This window comes from Acomys russatus, chromosome 24 (assembly GCF_903995435.1).
Source record: "Acomys russatus chromosome 24, mAcoRus1.1, whole genome shotgun sequence".
In the NCBI taxonomy this organism is placed as follows: Eukaryota; Metazoa; Chordata; class Mammalia; order Rodentia; family Muridae; genus Acomys; species Acomys russatus.
In genome coordinates this window covers 56760468-56773818 of record NC_067160.1, presented here as the reverse complement: position 1 = coordinate 56773818, position 13351 = coordinate 56760468, and the positions used below count along the sequence as shown (strand labels likewise).

The window sequence follows — 13351 nt, the reverse complement described above, 5'->3', positions numbered from 1 at the left end:
TATTCCGTCTGTGTGTTTTTCACCTGAAGCCATTTTATACATTTTCTTTGCAAATGCCCTCTTTTTCCTTAGGCAAAAATTTGAGTGTCAGTTTCTATCCCCAACTTAAAAACCAGTATATATCTCAAGGATGCCTAGAAGAATGCTCTAAGCATTCATAAAACTGACATTGATTTCTTTGCCTGGAAATAAATAATAATAATAATAATAATAATAATAATAATAATAATAATAATAATAATAATAATAATAATAAATGTCTGTGACTCATCTTTGGATTTGCATTACAAACAAAAATGCAAATGGATCCCATTGTCTGCATAACCTATAGATTTTAATACCATGCTTTGAATGGATTAACTTTCAGAAACTTGTGTGGTTTAACAAAATCCTACGTTCTCTACTTAAGAATTCAGAGTTTGAGTTTTTGCTTGTGTTGATGACTCATTTTCTCTTTTGTTTCCTGTTTTTGTTCTTGACTTACCTTCACCTACCTGCTGACTCACGTCATTCAACCAACATACAATGCGAAAACCCATGTCTCCGTCTGTATGTTGCCCATCTGCTGCTCAAACCACCCAATTTGTCAATAACACGCAAATACCCATCCATGAAAACATCACACATAGGAAACGGTTGGTTTCATGACTTTCAACAGTTCTTATGCTTCCTCCCGCTGTGTGTTCCGCTCCTCCTGTCTCGGGGCCTCTGCCCCGCTGCCTTCCAAGGCATGAACACGGTTTCCCTGTGCATACTCACCTCTGGCCTTCCCTGGTGCATTTTCTAAAGCAGCAAGGGTTTCTGAAGACCTTTAACATGCTTTCAGTCTGTCTGAGGAATGGAAGTGGGATTTTGGGAGGTGAAGGTGGTGGGCAGTGGAATTTATGAGTTCTTGTAGGCTGTGTTTGGTCCTCATCCATGTAAATCCATGGTTTCTGTTGCACACTTACCTCTCATGCCCCTGTCTTGCCAACACAAAGAGAACACTGAGCCTTGCCAAGGAGAAGGCACCATGCTTCTATTGCTGTGATGAAACAAAGTGATAAAGGCAACTTATAGATGGAAAAGTTTTATTTAGGGCTTAGCATTGCACAGTGGTAAGAGTCTATGACCATAGCAGCATGGAGTATGGCGGGGGGGGGGGGGGGCAGGATCACACCTCAAACCACAAACAGAAGGCAAAGAGATGCAATCTCTTTGAAACCTCAAAGGTTGCCCCGTAGTGACACACTCTGTCTAGCAAGGCCACGCCTCCTGATCCTCCCCAAACAGCTCCAACTGCTGGCTGTTTTCAAGAATTCAAATGTCCCAAGACTTACAGGGGACATCTTCAGGCCACCACACCCAGGAGAGCTTTGTAGACAGGCTCTCTTAGATTGTCAGGCAAAAGGTTTAGGGGAGGGTTTGGAGACCAGTATACCATGGCTAGAACAGTCTGTGTAGGGCCTGAATAGGAGGGGGCTCTGCCCCGGTGTATTAGGATATATGGATCCCCATCTGTGTCCATTTACATATCATAGATGTGTGAGCCCCTGTGGACTTCAAGCACTGGTAGACCTCTTCCAGGTCCTTAAGGATTTTAAGAAGAGAGCAAGGGGGTTTGGTAACAGCTCATCCGCACAGGCAGATACTTTATATTCCTGTTATGGAGGCCAAATGCTTCATGTAGGGTTTTATGACTAGTTCTAGAAGCTTGAGTTTTGAGAATGTACCATGACACTGGAGAAATGCTCATGGCATGCCCGGTGGCCTCCAGCCAGGCCAGGCATCTCACCTCCAAGCCCCTCATCTCCCTCTTTATAACACATATAACCACCTAAAGTCTGTCTGTCTCTTTCTCTCTCCACGCCCCCCACCCCACAACCTGTATCACATAGGATGCAGGAAAGGGGCTGGAGAGATGGGTCAGCATTTAAGAGCACTGTCTGCTCTTCCAGAGGTTCTGAGTTCAACTCCACACAACCACATGCTGGCTCACAACTGTCTATAATGAGATCTGGTGCCCTCTGCTGGCCTGCAGGTGTACATGCAGATAGAGTGCTCATACACATTTAATTAATTAATTAATTAATTTAGAGTGAGGGAAAAAGAGAGTAGCTGCTTTGGAGCTGCAGGACTCTTCTCTGGTATGGTGTCCATAGGTCTGGACTTTGCCTTAAATGATATCTAGAAATAGGTTCTCTTTGTCCTACGACTAACTAGAGGCCACAGTGGAGCTGGATGGTAGGCCTTAGTCAGTCCAGCCATCTTTGTTGGGATGCCTTACAATGTTTAGTATATTTTCAATCCCAATGCCCCAATTGTCCCTCACCACCTAAGTATGGATACCTCTGGTGTCTCCAGGTTGTAAGCCAGAAGGCAGAGGCTAAAGTGTTAGAAACTGGTGTCCCTTCTGGGCCCATGATCCTTACAATGAGATCACCCGTGACTTAGCGATGCCACCTCCTGTGCAGCAGAAACCGTGGGTCTTGGGGGGACAGGACAGGCACACTCACCACCAGTGCGGTGGCCAAGCCAGAGGTGACAGTAGCGATGCACAGCTGTTTGCTTGTAGACCCTTGCCATCCTGCATGTGACTGGCATGCTGCTGCCTAGCCCATTGCTCTGTGCTTGGGGCATCGGGCAGTTATCATCACTAGCCCCATGGTACTCTAAGGCTGCCTATCAATTGCTGTCCCATCCAGTGCTGAGCACTTACAGAGAGCTCAGAGGGCTCACAGGAGAAAAGCCTGGGAGAGGGTGTCCACAGATACCCCAGGCCATCTCAATAGGCTGTGGTTTACAATGACTCCTCGCCATCCCTGCTGCCCTCGGTCCTGCCTCCACCACAGGGAGCCTTCCTTTCCCTCAAATCTTCAGGAAGTCTTCTCTCTGATGGTACCTCAGTACAGGCTGCTTTGAGTTGGCCGAGCACTGCGTTGTTAGAATCCCTGCCCCTCAAAACAAACTGAACAGATAGTTTCAAAGTCACATCCCGGAGAGGGCCAAGTAAGAGCCACCCTGCCTCTGCATCTTGTCAAAGGCTCCTTAGTGTTAGTAGACAGTGGCTCTTGACCACCATGTCAGTTAGTGAGGTTCTTTCCTCATTTCAAGCTAGGACTCTGCCGGGCTGTTTCATCTTTGAAGGTCACTCCCTGAGGTGCTATTTCCCCTTGTGGATTTGGACATAGTTTGGGGCCCCTTTGTGTCCGCAGACCCTTCTGGGTGTTGTTTGAAATCAGCCCTGGCTCTAGGCCTTCAGCATCCTGGCTGTACACCCACTGCCTGCATAAATGGCAGAACCGCTGTTAACTCTGGTTGAGAGTCACACAAGTCTGTCCCAAGAACAGACGCAACAGGCAAGGCAGGAGCATGCACTGGAAGTCGGCATGGAGGCCGTCCCCTCCTGAACGTATGATCAGCCAAGATGGGCCGCCCGGAGCATCTCCCCAGGCTGCCCCTGCTTCTGTGTCTGCATGTCCTGCCCTACTGTTTCATTCAGTGTGTGTGTTCTCTTTCCTTTTGTTTGTCACTGAGTCTTGACAACACAGATGTGTATGAGCCTGAGCTGCTTGCATATTGAAAAAAAAAAAAAAAGCCAAATGGCCGAAAGTTGCTCTCAGGACATAGTATAGGCACCTGCTGTCTTAAACAGGCAGAAAACACCTGGCTCCACAGGTTCCCGTACCCGGTGCGTGGCTGCCTTCCCAGATCCAGAACCCTGAAAAGGCCTGCCAATAAGTCAAGGTGCCCAGGGTCAGGTGTCTTTTAATAACGGTTTGTTATTTTTATGTGCTTGGTTTTGAACCCCTGATTGAGGGAGCAATGCCGGATGTCCTGGGTTCTCTAGAGCGGAGGCCTGTGGGGTATGGGTTGCACAGATAGCTTCTATGGCGAGAGCAGCAGTGACCATACCTATCTCCTATCAGAATGTTTGTCAATCCTGGACCAGTCCAGAGAAGGCAGCCAGAGTCTCAGACAGCAAGGCCTTTACTGAGCCCAGAAGGGAGGGGTCAGTCAGGAGTGCCTCCTGGGGAATATCTGGACAGTTTGGCAGGGTTGTAGGGAGGTTACCAGCATTGGAGGCTCATAGGTGATCTCCCAGCACTACCTGGCAGGAGGGGAGGGGCTTTGGGACTTTTTTTTTTCATTATGTTCCGTACTGTTGGGAAGTGGCCCTAGTGAGAAGGGAGGTTTTTTTTTTTGATGAGAAGTGACTTCACGTGACACGCCCTTCTTTTGGAAAGTTTTTTGGCATCCGGTTGCTGCTTAGACGAAAGCAATGGCCTTATTTCTTCTAACACATTTGTTCTGGGCCACAAGGACTTGAGGGGAGAGGTTGTAGGGTGGGAGCAGCTTGTCTGCACATCCGGGCGATTCTGAAGATTTGGAGACGGGTGCTTCTTCTTTGCAGAACAACTTCATCAACTTGAGCTTCCTCCGCCTCTTCCGAGCAGCGCGGCTGATCAAGCTGCTCCGCCAGGGCTACACTATCCGCATTCTGCTGTGGACCTTCGTCCAGTCCTTTAAGGTGAAGCGGGGCTGCTGTGGGGCCTGGGCAGCTTCTGTTGGACATTTTGTGTTCCTCTTTTCTTTGCCGTGGTGCCTCCTTTCTTCCACTCAGAGTGGACCTTCCTCCGGGGGCGGAGTCAGGGCAGGTCCTGCGTGCCTCTTTGGCACATTATTATCCTAATGCAGTTCTCTAAAGGCATTTTAAGGAAGTAGAGTCGTAGCTTATTCTGCTAATGTCCCTGCAACACTGAGATCGGCTTATGCTCCCAAGTTAGATAAACAGATGAGGCCTCTTGCTGCCAGAAGGGCCCCGTGGTCAGTGGGGTGGAGTTGGGCTGGGCTGAGGGATGCCCCGGAGCTGATGTGCTCCTCCTGTGTCTCCAGGCGCTGCCCTACGTGTGCCTCCTCATCGCTATGCTGTTCTTCATCTACGCCATCATCGGCATGCAGGTGGGTACCACCTGCCCAGACTCCTGACTGCTGAGGGAGAGGGATGTGGGTCACTGTCGCCACGGGTGGCGCGATTGCTTACTGTGAACCGGATACTGGTATAAACATTGAGTGAACTGAACCCCCTAGCAGCACTGCTTTGTGGCAGTGGAGACCAAGGCCGCACAAGTGGGCTCACAGCAACCTGTTGCGCTCACCCCCATTTCTCAGGCGAGCTATACTTCTGTCATTTTTGGAAGGACGCTGAGGCACCTTAGGCAGGTGTCCGGCTGGTGGCTGATGCACTGTCTAGCCACCAGTTAAGGGCTCCTTTTCAGCTCAGACATTCCTGATGAACCCCTTTGCAGAGTGTAAGTAGGGTCCCACCAGATCACTGAACCTGACAATAATTTAGTCAAAGACCACTGTGTAATTCTTTGGGGGGGGGGCGGAAGAACATTCAATAGGTGGAGATCAGCATCTTAGCTGTAAATCATGGCCACTTCCTAGCAGTGTTAGATGACTTTACATCTTTAGCTGATTTCTAAAACTCCTTCTTCAGGATCGAAGTTTGCTGAGATTTGGTGCCACTTAAAACAAATGCCACATTTTATGTTGCTTTTGTCTGTGGATACTCAGTAGTACGTGTTTCCCTGACCTCTGCCAAGCATGGTAGTTCGCAGACTTTCCATTACAGTCTGAGTATTGAGCCCAGCATGGCTCTTGGCTTGTCTGCGTTTCTTACGCCAATCTCACAGCCTGTTGTGCTGCGTGCACAGGAGATTCCAAAGACCCTTTCCTGAGCGGTGACTAACCTGCTTACAGTTTTCAGATTAGAGAGTGACCTGAAAGCTTCCCTCCCACCCAAAGCCACGCCCAGCCCCCATTCCTCCTGGCTGCTCAGATGTGTGACCATGGGTGGCCCACGGCCCCAGCTGCAGCACTGAACTGTGGAACAAGAGTGTGTTGCACTGAAAGGTGCCTGTGCTGGGCACCACGCTGTCCCCAGGCAACCCCTGTCCCTTCTGTTGTCCTTGGTCTTGCACGCACACTTTCTCTTGCCTAGTCTAGCGATCACAGCTCCCAAAACTCCACCTTCTCACTCTGTTATTTTTCCCCACCTCAGGTTTTCGGAAACATTGCCCTTGACGATGACACCAGTATCAACCGACACAACAACTTCCGGACATTTCTACAAGCCTTAATGCTGTTGTTCAGGTGCCTTGGTTTTTAGCCTAAAGAACATGTCTGCTCTTCACTTGTGGTATAGGGTCAATCCCACTCATGGACCACTCCTCTTCCAACACCAAAATCAATGCTGTTGCTGTCAAGTAGGCTTTCCCAGTTCTTTTGCTTTCTATTCATTCTTTCTAAAGAGCTCTTGTCTGCCTTGGCTTTCAGATAGAGGGATAGATGTGTGACCCTTGTGCCAAGCCAGCTTCTGCCACGTTGTTGCTACTTATTCCCCAGTGAGAGCCAAAAGGTGTCCAGAGCTGGTACAGTCTGTGACAGCAGGTCCTTGGCAAGGTCATACTGTCTGCCATCATATTGGTCACCTGTATCAACAGATGAAAGAGAGAGACAGGGCACTTGGGGAGTTTTCAGTGACTCAGTGGGCAGAGGAATCAAACTCCCCCAAACCGGTGGTCTGAACACTCCTCCACTCTCTGCCCTTCCTTCATCGCCCTCATGGGAACTATAGTGCTCTAGGCTCCTGGGCGCCTTCAGAAAAGTAGCAGGTGGAGGACACTCAAGGTCCAGAGCAAGAGGCCCATCTGCACAAGTTATAGGACTGTGGACCACCCTGTCCTGCCTCCAAAGCTGCTGCAGAGACTAGCCATCCATTGTTGTCCAAGTGTGAGATAGGACGGAAGCACTGTGTACTTATCGACAGAAGACATGGGCTCTTGGTAGGAATGGAGAGTAAGATGTGCTGGCCTCAGACCCTCCGTGCCTCGGGAGTCTCTTTCTGAGGTTTCGCCACACTGTTTCTGTGTGCAAATGTGTCACCCAATCCTGTGGCGCCCCTGCCCAGCTTGTCCGTCCACGTGCCTGGGCTCATGGAGAAGAGTGAACACAACCCAGTCCTCACTCACTGAGCTGCTTGGAGAGACTCTTCAACAGGCACCTCCCGGCTCACACTTTCTCAAGTCAGGTTTCTCTGGGCTTCAGTGAATAAGAGTAATTATATTTGATCATCAACGGGGACAGCTACACACACACACACACACACACACACACACACACACACAGACACAGACACACACAGACACACACACACACAGACCCACACACACACACACACACACAGACACAGACACACACACACACAGACCCCCCCACACACACACAGACACACACACAGACACACACACACACAGACACACACACACACACAGACACACACACAGACCCACACACACACACACAGACCCACACACACAGACACACACAGACCCACACACACACACACACACACACAGACACAGACACACAGACACAGACACACACACAGACACACACACACACACACACAGACCCACACACACACACACAGACCCACACACACAGACACACACACACACAGACACACACACACACACACAGACCCACACACACAGACACACACACAGACACAGACACACACACACAGACACAGACATACACACACACACACACACACAGACCCACACACACACAGACACACACACAGACACACACACACACACACAGACACACACACACATACAGACCCACACACACACACACAGACCCCCCCCCACACACACACACACAGACACACACACACAGACACACACACAGACACACAGACACCCACACACACACACAGACACACACACACACACACACACACACACACACACACACAGACACACACACACACACACAGACCTACTGTCTTTGCTGGCCACATGTCTGTAAATAAAAGTCCCCAAGAATCCCTGCTTGGGGTGCTTTTGAGAAGCAGTGGCCAGTGTGAAAGTAGACTGAGCTGAGACCAGGCAAGGAAAAGAGCTCCCAGGTTACAGGAAAGGTGTTTGAGTTTGGGTTTCTGCAGCGAATGAGAAGAGTTGAGGAGAAGGTGAGGGGAGCGAGCAGGCCGGCTACACCCAGGACCCGGTGGGAGGCTATGAAACAGAGCGGAGATCGCTTTGCCACTGTCGCAGTGGGGGGGGGGGGTGCAGCTCAGCAAGGACAAAGGAAAACAGCAGTGCTTTCTGATGGCAGGCTGCTGGGCAGACCACAGAGTTAGAGTCACTTCTTCACCCAAAGAGGATGAGGAAAACTTGAGTCCTGAAGGAGGCCTGGGAGTGCTGGGAACATGCTGTGTCCACATAGGAGTGCCTACCCGCAATGGGCAGGCTCCCAGGGCAGTACGTCACGTCCACTGCATTTGTAGTCAGCGGTCAGTTTAGAGATCTACCCTCCATGTGTGTGCAGAATCCCGGAAAAGGAAGATCCCTCTACCCAGCTCCTGCAAGGGCTCTGCTAGCCAGGCCTGGGCTTACTGGACAGCCCCCTCCAGGCTTGCCTCCGCGTGCTTACAGCCCTGTCCTTTCCAGGAGTGCCACTGGGGAGGCCTGGCATGAGATCATGCTGGCTTGTCTGGGCAACCGGGCCTGCGACCCAAATGCCAACGCCAGTGAATGTGGGAGCGACTTCGCCTATTTCTATTTTGTGTCCTTCATCTTCCTATGTTCCTTTCTGGTAAGTTTCTTTAACCCCACCCCCACCCCGCCATGTCTGCCTGTCCACGGCCATCCTCTGTTGTTTTCTGCTTTTAACCCAGCCCACATTATGTCAGTCCCATGATTAAAAGCTTTGTCCACTGTGGTAATGGAGTCCAGGGAAGCAGTGTGCCTGGGGTAATCAGTAAGTGACATCAGGATTAGGTAGGAGACGTCGGTGGGCTGGTCCTATGCTTGTGTAATCCTGGGAACCTTGGAGCATGAAATGGCAATGCTATAGCTTGGCTCTGGCCTTCTGTTTGGACGTGAGCAGGGAGGCCGTTGTGGGAGACGCTGGCCCAGAGCTCGAGAGAATTGGGAGGTGCTGTTGTACAGCTTCTAGGTAGAGCTGATTAAAGACAGAAAAGAAAGCCACACTCTGGACTTTCCTAAGCCACAGTGTGCGTCCTCTGCTGGACACGTGAAGCTCTGCAGGCATGGGTTAGAAGGGAATAGAAACACTGCGCAGGCGTCAGGGGTGGAGCTATGAGGGAGCGGTCCTTGTGCTAAAGTGTGTGTGTACCTGGACTGTGTCTTCTGTGTCCATGGTGCACAGCCCAGCAACTGGTGTGTTGGGCGGAAGCAGCACGGACCACGTGAGTGCTGGTTAGAAGTGCAGAGCCCTCAGGCTAGGAAAATCCCTCAGTCGGTAAAGTGCCTGCCACAACCCAAGTTCCTCGCTCCTGCGTGGAAGCTGGTACATGTGTATAACCCCAGTGCTGAGGGGAGCCAGGGTACAGAGCTGATTGGATCCCTGAAGCTCTTTTCCCTTTCAGTGTAGGAGAATCAGTGAGCTCCAGGTTCAGTGAGAGACCCTGGTTCAGAAAATAAGGTGGGGGTGGATAGATGGCTCAGAGGGTAAGAGCTCTGGCAGTTCTTCCAAAGGTTCTGAGTTCAATTCCCAGCAACCACATACAGGCTCACAACCATCTATAGTGAGATCTGGTGCCCTCTTCTGGTCTGCAGGTGTACATGCAGGCAGAGCACTGTATAAGTAACAGATAAACAAATCTTTAAGGAAAAAAAATGTGGGTAAGTAATTAAGAAAGACAGTACTAACACAAGTGATTTATACAATAACATACAGACCTATATGTACACATATCCACACACAGTGCCCATGCCCACATGGGAGAACACAGGTAAGTACAGAGAGCATAAGCATATATATGCCCAGTGCCTCCATGTGAAAACAAACACAAGCACACACAATATACATATATACACAAAGAGGAAGCAGTGTACTGAGCCCTGTCTCAGACTTACTGTACCCCTGGGAAAAGGACCCAGAAGTCTGAGGGTTTTTGCTTATAAATAAAAGATTTACTTATTTTTACTTAGGTGTAAGCATGTCTCAAAGTGTGTATAAGTGTGACCAAAAATGCCAGAAGAAGCCATTACATTCCCTGGAGCTAGAGTCACAGGCAGTTGTGAGCCACCTACACGGATGCTGTGGACCTAACTTCAGTTCTCTGAAAGAGCCACAGGTGCTCTCAACTGCTGAGCCCTTTCTACAACACCCTCCCCTTGTGTGTGTGTGTGTGTGTGTGTGTGTGTGTGTGTGTTTATGGGTGTGTGCGTGGGTGTGTGCATGTGTGTGTATGGATGTGTGCATGTTTGTGTGTGTGCATGTGTGTGTGCATGTGTGTGGGGGGTACATGTGTATGGGTGTGTGTGTTTATGTGTGTGTGTGTGTATGTGTGTGTGCATGTGTATGTGTGGGTGCATATGCACATGGAAGCCAGAGGTATATGTCAGTATATCTTCCTCAATTTCTCTCTTAGTTGTTTTTTGAAACAGGGTCTTCTACTGACCCTAGAGATCATCACTGTGGTTAGGCTGGACGGTCCGGGAGCTGCACTAGTGTGGGGTGGCAGCTGTGGGCCTCTGTGCCTGCCTTTTGTGGGGGTGCTGGGAATGAGCCCGTTTTCTTGCAGTGAGTGCGTTACCAACTGAATCATCTCTCCAGCTGTGTCACTCTGTAAATGTGAAACTCTGAGGAGCAAGTGAAAACTGCTGACATTAGTGAAAAGAAAAAAAAAAAAAAAACGTAATTAAATGGAAAAAGACATCACGTGTCCATGAATTGGAGCTTAGTATTATCACAATGGCAGTACTATTGCAAGTGATTTATACAATATCTACAGCCCATAATAATAGCCCAGGGGCACACATAGGAAAGCAGATCCTCAAATCCATGCTCAATTGCCAGGAAGTAGCCAAAAACAGTCTTGAAATACAAAGTAGAGTGATTAAAAAAAAAAAAAAGTTGAAGGATTCATCTTCCCCAATTTTAAAACTTACTTCAAAACCTTATAGTGGCCAAGTGCTTGCCTAGAAGTCAAGCTGGGTTTGATTTCCAGCGTGACCTAAACTGGGTGCAGTGGGCACACACCTATAATTCCAGCACTCAGGAGGTGTAGGACTAGAAACTGAAGGCCATCTTCTGCTATCTAGCAAGTTCTAGGCCAGCCTGGACCTCAAACAAAACAAAGCAATAGTAATCAAAATAGTACTGTTGGCATAAAGATAGGTTATAAGCCAGCCAAAGAAAGCCGAGACTAGAAATAGTCTAAGACACTATGGCCAATTGGTGTTTATGCTTAGTTATTGCCTCAGCTGAGTAAAATAGGTTTATTGAGTATACTCGGGGGGGGGGGGGGCCGAGGGTCAGGCAGTATTAAAGTGCTGCTTTTAGTCTGGCCAGTTCGTTTTTGACAGATGTGCTTGTCGGCAAATAACGTTCTGTTCTTTAGTCTCTCTGTCTTTTTCAGGAGTAAAAATTGGGATTGGTGGGATTAAGAGCTCTTGGGAGTGAGGAGACATTAATAAATCCTATCAGGCCAGTCCCCTCTACTGTCCTGCTAGCTCCTCGTGCAGACCGCGGGCAGAGCTGGGGGGCAGGCACGCGGGCACACTGGGGTGTGCGTCACCTCTCTTTCTCCTTGCCCTGCAGATGTTGAACCTCTTTGTTGCCGTGATCATGGACAATTTTGAGTACCTCACGCGGGACTCCTCCATCCTAGGGCCTCACCACCTTGATGAATTCATTCGAGTGTGGGCTGAGTACGACCCGGCTGCGTGGTGAGTGAGCTCCAGTGCTCCATGGTCCTTGGGGTGGTCATTTCCTGTGGTTCTCAAGGCAGGGCCAGGGTGGATTCAGCCAGTTCCGTGTGCACGTCCCCCTCAGTTGTTGGTCTGAGGCCCAGGGACTTGCCCAGTTCCATGTACGGTAGCACCGGTCCCCCTTTCAGTAGCATGCTCCCTTTCTGACTCCATGCTTGGTGCAATTTTGTGACAGAGACACACAGTCTTTGAGCCCCTCAGTACGGTCCTCAGGAGAGTGCCTATGCCTGGGGGGTCAAGGGACATTTTCAGGGCTCTTTGCGCAGAAGTGTCCTGCCTTCTCCCAAGGCTTGCCTTGTGACGGAACGTGGAGGCCCAGTGGGGGAAGGCGAAGAGACAGTGTGGAGATACAGCTGTGTAGTGCTCGGAGGCCTCTCAGAGCACATTAATGTGTGGGGTCTGTTGCTGCTGCTGCTGCTGCTGCCGCCGCTGTTTGATGCACTAGCGATTGAACCCAGGGACATGCGCAGGTTACGCAGGCACTGCACCAACTGAGCTATACCACCTGCCATAGTGTAGGCTTAAAATTTCCCTAGAGGGACTCAGGTTTTCCTCTCTGTCAGTTCTTTCAGGGGATAGAAGCTAATGTGTATGTCTGTTCCCAGCCCTAATTGCATGTGGTAGGCCCTGGGTGGGGTTTCATTTAAAGCAGAGGAGTCGGGAAGGCCTTACTGTGTGGGAATGGTTTGGGTTCAGATGTCAAAGTTGCCTGAAGCTGTGTTCCATAGGGAACCCTCACAGTCATGTCATACAAGTCCCCGTGCCAGAGACCACACTCGGGGAGGCCGGCAAGCAGGGCATCAGGGGCTCTCGCCTGTGTGCTGCTCACTCCTGCACCTGCTTGGTCACTAAACTGATACGGTGACCACTCATGTCAACTCTTTCACTCATGTCACACTCCTTCTTCTTCTTCTCCTTCTCCTTCTCCTTCTCCTCCTTCTCCTTCTCCTTCTCCTTCTCCTTCTCCTTCTCCTTCTTCTTCTTCTTCTTCTTCTTCTTCTTCTTCTTCTTCTTCCTCTTCCACTCATTTACCTGTTCACTCATTCATTGTGTTAATTATTACTTTTCCGATTCTGTGGTTGTATCTCAAAAAGCAGCTTAAGGGGGAAAGTTTATTTTGACTTAACAGCTTAAGCAGAGATAGAGCCCAGCATGGAGGGAAGGCGTGGTGGTGTGCTCGGGAGGCGGCTGCCAGTCATGAGTGATGAATGCTGGTGCGCATCTCATGTTTGTCCTGTTCTTCAGCCTGGGGACCTCAGCCCTTCGAATGATGGCAGCTGCATTTAGCATGGGGCTTCCCATATCCCTAGGGAAGGTGTTCTCAGAGGCTGCCCTCTGGGGACTCTCCATCCCGTCCCGCTGACAGCTAGTGTTTAGCCGTCACACCCACACGGTCACTCGCCCAGTTCCGTTTCACTTAGCTGCCCGTTCACTTCTTCGATTGTTCAGTCACAAACCGTAGTTGCTGAGCACTCTTCCCTGTCAGGTAGGATGTAGGAGAGGCAGGGGCGAAGAGCACTGGCTGCTGGGGAGCACAGGGCCTCTGGTCTCCTTTA

General features: G+C 50.0%; 1 protein-coding gene across 1 annotated transcript in view; it reads left to right on the top strand.

Annotated features, from left to right (window-relative positions):
- The window catches only part of Cacna1b (calcium voltage-gated channel subunit alpha1 B), a 174103-nt gene that overhangs the window by 130382 nt on the left and 30370 nt on the right, over positions 1 to 13351 (top strand). The window contains exons 32-36 of the mRNA XM_051166217.1: positions 4394 to 4510; positions 4876 to 4941; positions 6047 to 6138; positions 8505 to 8649; positions 11626 to 11753. Coding sequence (XP_051022174.1) covers positions 4394 to 4510; positions 4876 to 4941; positions 6047 to 6138; positions 8505 to 8649; positions 11626 to 11753 — 548 coding nt within the window. The remainder of the gene's footprint in view (positions 1 to 4393; positions 4511 to 4875; positions 4942 to 6046; positions 6139 to 8504; positions 8650 to 11625; positions 11754 to 13351) is intronic.